Source organism: Hippopotamus amphibius, chromosome 13 (genome assembly GCF_030028045.1).
Source record: "Hippopotamus amphibius kiboko isolate mHipAmp2 chromosome 13, mHipAmp2.hap2, whole genome shotgun sequence".
Lineage (NCBI taxonomy): Eukaryota > Metazoa > Chordata > Mammalia > Artiodactyla > Hippopotamidae > Hippopotamus > Hippopotamus amphibius.
The window spans coordinates 11905629-11911262 of record NC_080198.1 but is presented as its reverse complement, the minus strand read 5'-3'; the positions used below and the strand labels follow the sequence as shown (position 1 = coordinate 11911262).

The following is a 5634-nucleotide window of genomic DNA, read 5'->3' as shown; positions in this document are numbered from 1 at the left end:
CTTTGTGTTCCACATAGCTTTGATCACATAGTAGGTATTTAGTGGGTATTTATGGAAAGACTGATTTCTAATTAACAAATAAAATAAGGGAGGCCTCTTTCGAAGACAGCTTCATCAGTAATGCAGAAGAAGTAGGGATAAGGATTCATCTTTTACAGTGCCATCCAGGATAATTTTTGAATTTAAAAAACAACTACAAAAAGAATTGCCTGTGATTATGGCTGTGGTTGCTCCAATTACATCTGAGTCACCTAACTTTTAGATCTGCTTTTTCCTAATGGTTTCAGGCCAAACCATCCAATCTTTTATGATATAACAGCTCCTCCATAAATGGAAACAGATGAGAACAAACTATTAATACCCAAGCAGATGCAGAAATCACCCAGATGGATAATTTCAATGTTAATACAAAAATATTTAAAAGAGCTACAGAATGTCACAGAGAAGATTAGCAATACAAAAGAGATAGAAGGATTTTATTTTTGAAAAGTCATTTTTTTCTGTGTATCGCTTGTGCATTTTAAATAGAGCTTCTACAGTTTACACATGAATTCTACTTTCTAAGCAAGAGGTGTCTTGCATCATAGGTAAGTGTGCCTCTTGGTTATGAAGGCTTAATCATAATAGCCTCCACTTGCCACATGTGAGCTCTGCGTTACACACGGTGAGGGATCTTCTTTACTCCTCACAATAACCCTGCGAGCTTCCTGTTATTAGACTCTTTTTTGTTTTTTTTTAATCCAGGATTAATTTAATTTTAAAAACAAATACAAGCTACCGATTCACTCTTCTCAACTTAAGTGGACAGTCTACCTGTGGTATAACTGTCAGGTAAAAACATACATCTTTACAACTTGGTGGTCCCAAGTTTTTTGTTTTTTTTTTTTAAACCATTTCACAGAAAGGAAAGAAATAATAATGACAACAGCTCAAGAAATACACTAACAAGCAAAAATATATGGGGAGAGAAGAACATGTTCTTTTGACTTAACTAAAGAAACTGAGAGGAGACTGGTCTATGTAAGAAAATGTGTATCCTGGAAAGTTCGGTGTGAACATTTTAGAGTAGGAATTTATGACTTGAAGCTCCCGTTTCCTGAATAAAAACGACATCTTGTAGTATTTATACTTCATGGCTCAGACACCTACCTCACTTGCCTCTATTTCTTACTCTAGCCTTTACTTTACTTAAATGAGTCTGAAAAACTTGGGGATATAGCATAAGAAGAAAAATAACCACACACAGTATTCCCCTTCTTGTGGCTACTTTAGACCTCTGTTACTAGAAAATTCCTGAAGAAAATTTAAATATAAGTCTGTGGCTTTGCTGAATCAAGAAACCCCCAGTTACTATTTAGAAAACACCTTCTGTTTGGACTAATAACATTGTTGACAGAACTTATTATAAAGGGATAACCAAACAAAGTCTGTGTCTCAAAACCAGTGTTAAATCAATCTGAGGGTTGAAGGGAAGAAAAGGGGCGTCTAAAATCACGAGAAGTGCAGACATTATCTAGGATCCTTGTCCTTCTGGATCCACGTTTCCTTCAGGGTCTTCGTCATTATAAACGTTCTCTGCCATTTGCCAAACCTGCATGATATTGTCTTCTGATACAGAACAAATCACCCAAGGCTCATTGGGGTTCCAGGAGAAATCAGATATCTTGGCAGTGTGACCACCATGAATAAACAACAACTCTGGTGGCCCATCTTCTGCATCTTCTGGGGATTGTTCCTCTCCAATTTTACTTAAATCCCAGACATTTAGTCTGCGATCAGTACCACTGGAAGCCAAAATAGTCTCATTGTGAGGCGACCACTGAACCTGGAATATTTCATCCTTATGTGATTCAAAGGAATGCAACTTAAGTTTCAGATTTCTCAGATCCCACAAGGCAACAGTCTTGTCAGCTGATCCTGTGGCAAGAATGAACTCACTATAAGGATTGAAAGAAAGGCAGTTCACTTCAGCAGTGTGCGCATCAACCGAGTGGCTTGGTTTGGAAGTATTGTTTGAACGAGTATCCCAGATCATAAGTTTCTGATCATCAGCAACTGACCCAAACAGAGACTGATGGAGCAGATGCCAGGAGACGTATTCTACTACTGCTGTATGCCCTGTAAAGATGGTCTTCGCATCCACGACTTTCCCCTCCTTTGGAACAGCACTGATGTCCCATAGGCAGATGGTGTGGTCATCTGAAGCACTAAGTAAGTGCCCACTGAGATTTGGGTTCCAAGAAAGCCCATAGCCTTCCTTCTGATGTCCACGGAGACGCAAGTCTGGGTTGCACTCTCCAGAAGGGTCTGGTTTAGAAGGATGTTTCGTATAGTCAAAAACAAGAACATCACTGGATGGAGTCTTTGTTGCAATGATGCAAGGGTTCTGGGGCATATAGCGTGCCCTGTTCACTTCTCCTTCATGGTTGATCTTGATTTCTATTTCAATTTTTCCACTAACTGAGCCAAAACCTCCAAATTCTCCTTTTTCACTGTCGTAGTGTGAAGCATCAAACTGAGCATCATCGTTAGGGAGCTGCACACTGGCTATCACAAGGCGGTTTTGTTCATCTGATGTGTGTGTCCCCAGGACAAGTCGATGACTACTGAAATCTTTCCCTTCTGGTCTGGTTACATCTGGAAGCCACTGTGCAGTTAGGCTGGGCCACTCCAGAGCATGGGTCATCACCAAATCGTAAAGAAAAGGGGTGTTCTTTTTCCATATTTTATATTCTTCGTTGATTACACGTTCTTCTACTGCGTCATCAAAGGCTGCTTCCTTGTCGGCCATGGCGAGCAGGCAAGCCGGGAGGGGGGGCAGGATCCCGGGGTTGAACGTGGCGGGAGGGGCGGGGATGCTGCGGGCGCTCGCTCTGCGCGCGCTGCCTCTATTGTTTCTATTAGACTCTTGCTACTGAGGAGGTGTGCGGGCTTTCCAGACCAAGCATTTCTGACACTAACTGCCTGGAGTCAGGGCAGATCCCACAGGTTTTGGGCTCATTCTCACAAGACTGCCCCCACTTCAGGTGCCAGTCTTAAGTAGTGGGCCCCCAGGTTACTCACATTTCTGCCCTGCTTGGCTACAAATGGGAGGTTCCCACAACCCCTACCCTCGAGTTCGATCATTTGCCAGAGTGGTTCACAGAACACAGGAAAACTTTATTTACTACTGCTGAGTTATTACAAAGGATATTTTAAAGGATATAAATGAACAGGTAGATGAAGAGATACATAGAGCAGGGTCTGAAAGGACCCAGAGTGCAGAGCTTCTGTCTCTGTGGAGTTGGGGCGCACCACCATCCTGTATGTGACTGTGTTTACCAACATCAAAGCTCTCCAAACACCATGCTTCAGGGATTTTTATGATACTTCATCACATAGGTATAATCAATTAATAACTCCATTTCTGGAATTCCTAGCTGGTGCAGTGCTTAAGAATCCGCCTGCCAATTCAGGGGACACAGGCTCGAGCCCTGCTCCGGGAAGATTCCACATGCCACGGAGCAACTAAGCCCGTGCACCACAACTATTGAGCTGTGCTCTAGAGCCCATGAGCCACTACTACTGAAACCCATGCACCTAGAGCCCACGCTCCGCAACAAGAGAAGCCACTACAATGAGGAGCCCACGCACCACAGTGAAGAGTAGCCCCCACTCGCAGCAACTAGGGAAAGCCCATGTGCAGCAATGAAGACCCAACACAGCCGATAAATAAAATAAATAAAAATAAATAAATTTATATATAAAAAAAACCTCCATTTCTAGCGCCTCTCACCTCTCTGTAGAATGAGAGGTGGAACTGAAAGTTTCACACTTCTAATCATGGCTTAGTCTTTCTGGTAACCAGCCCTCATCAGGAGACCACCAAAAGTAACCTCATTGCAGTAAAAGATGTTCCTATTACCCAGGAAATTCCAAGGGATTTTATAAGGTCTGTGTCAGATACATGGGAAAGAGATAAAAAATATATATCTTATTATTTCAGGGGAGGAAGAACCCCCCCAATTGACTATAGATTGGTGGAATGTAGGAGTATATAAGGATTGTAACAGAGATTATACAACTGCAGTATGGTTGAGGAGATGGGGGGTTTTTTGATATGGAGAAAATTACTTAGAAAATAATATTTAAGGGAAGATTGAGTGACATAATAGCTAAATTGGAAAAAATAATATAAACTCAGTTTGTTTGTTTTTTCTCTAAAAATGACCCAACAGCATCAGCAGCCCTTTGATCCCAACATCTCTTTATGTGGATCTCTAGGGTCCAAATGTTAGTTGCTAATAAGTTTCTCCTGAAAAGAATCCTGAGATTCTCAGAGGGTAACTGATCCCCTGCCTTGGAACTCAGTAATTATATCAAGAGAACCTGAAATATCTGAATTTTGCTAAAGAATGATGGTGCTCTTGAGGCCATCGGGACAAATGGCCAGCTTAAAGAGACTCTAACTAACCAAGTTAAGGCAATTTTAGCATCAAAAAGAAAAAAAATAATTTTGGCTAAATGGAACAAATTTGAGTCTGTGAAAGGCCATGATTCCATCCTGAAAACAAACTGGGAAAGTTAACACAAAGTAAACTACAAGGTAGTTCTAATGCAAAACTGAGTGGCTATAAATATATATATTTGCTTTTTAATTGGTTATAATTAAAAGAGAAACTATATTTGGTGTGTTGTTTCTTCTATTTATTTTTCTGTACCTCTGCTCATAAGGTATAGATAGATACTTGCTATCTAAGTAGAGAAGGGTAGATATAGGAATTAAAAATCAGCCAAGGAATTTTGGAACTAAATCCCTAAAAAGGAAAGACTGATTATGACTACAGGTAATAACCAGGCAGAATGAGGTTCAATCAATGGTCATACTCAATAACCAAATAGAAAGAGGGTTCAACAGAAAATTTTGAGATGCTAGGTTAGCCAAATGTCCTCAGAGAGTTAGATGGCCCTACCGATTATAATAAAATACTAATGAGGCACAGATAAGTTGCTAATAACACCTATGGGACAGGGCAATGTATAATTATTGGCAGGATAATTGATGATATGGTGCTGGCCATGCAAAACTTAAAGAATGCCTTCTTCTGGAGAAAAGACACAAGTTGCAAATATCTAAACCTGTGGGGAAGACACAGGATTAAAACCATGCCATTAACATAACAAATAAAGTATAGTTTTATAAAAGACCATGCCAAACAATCACTGGCTCAGGTTCAAGTTAATTTGGGACGAGCAATCAGTCCCATTCACAGATCAGAAATCAGCTTGTATTGGGTTTGTTTTGTTTTGAGGCTTTTTGGGGGGACCCAGTAAAGACCTTGTGATCTTGGCAACAAGTCAATGTAAACTCTACTATAATTCCTAAATTAATTTAAAACAAGTATTGTTGTAACCCTACAAAGGTATTTAAGAATATATACAGAAATAATAAAGAAATAAATCAGAAGATTGATAGTTTTGAATAGTTTAAGTGTAATTACAGAAATGTTTAGTAACCATTATAAATATAATTGTTTTATCTACCCTTTAAGGTATTTATAGTGTCCTAACATTTGTCATATTAAAATTTTAATTGTAATTTGCACTTTCTAAGAGAGTTTAATTAATTACATGTATAATAAATTTTAAATGATC

The 5634-nt window shown here is 39.6% G+C and overlaps 1 protein-coding gene across 1 annotated transcript; it reads right to left on the bottom strand.

Moving 5' to 3' along the window:
- Positions 1 to 784: 784 nt before the first annotated feature.
- LOC130834855 (histone-binding protein RBBP4-like) lies at positions 785 to 2803 on the bottom strand. Its single transcript, XM_057705818.1, has one exon. It carries the CDS (start codon positions 2789 to 2791, stop codon positions 1514 to 1516), a length of 1278 nt encoding a protein of 425 aa, XP_057561801.1. The 5' UTR covers positions 2792 to 2803; the 3' UTR covers positions 785 to 1513.
- Between the last annotated feature and the right edge of the window lie 2831 nt (positions 2804 to 5634).

Bases quoted from the DNA above. Each gene is read 5' to 3' on its own strand.
- LOC130834855 (XM_057705818.1), bottom strand. From the start codon at position 2,791: ATGGCCGACAAGGAAGCAGCCTTTGATGACGCAGTAGAAGAACGTGTA.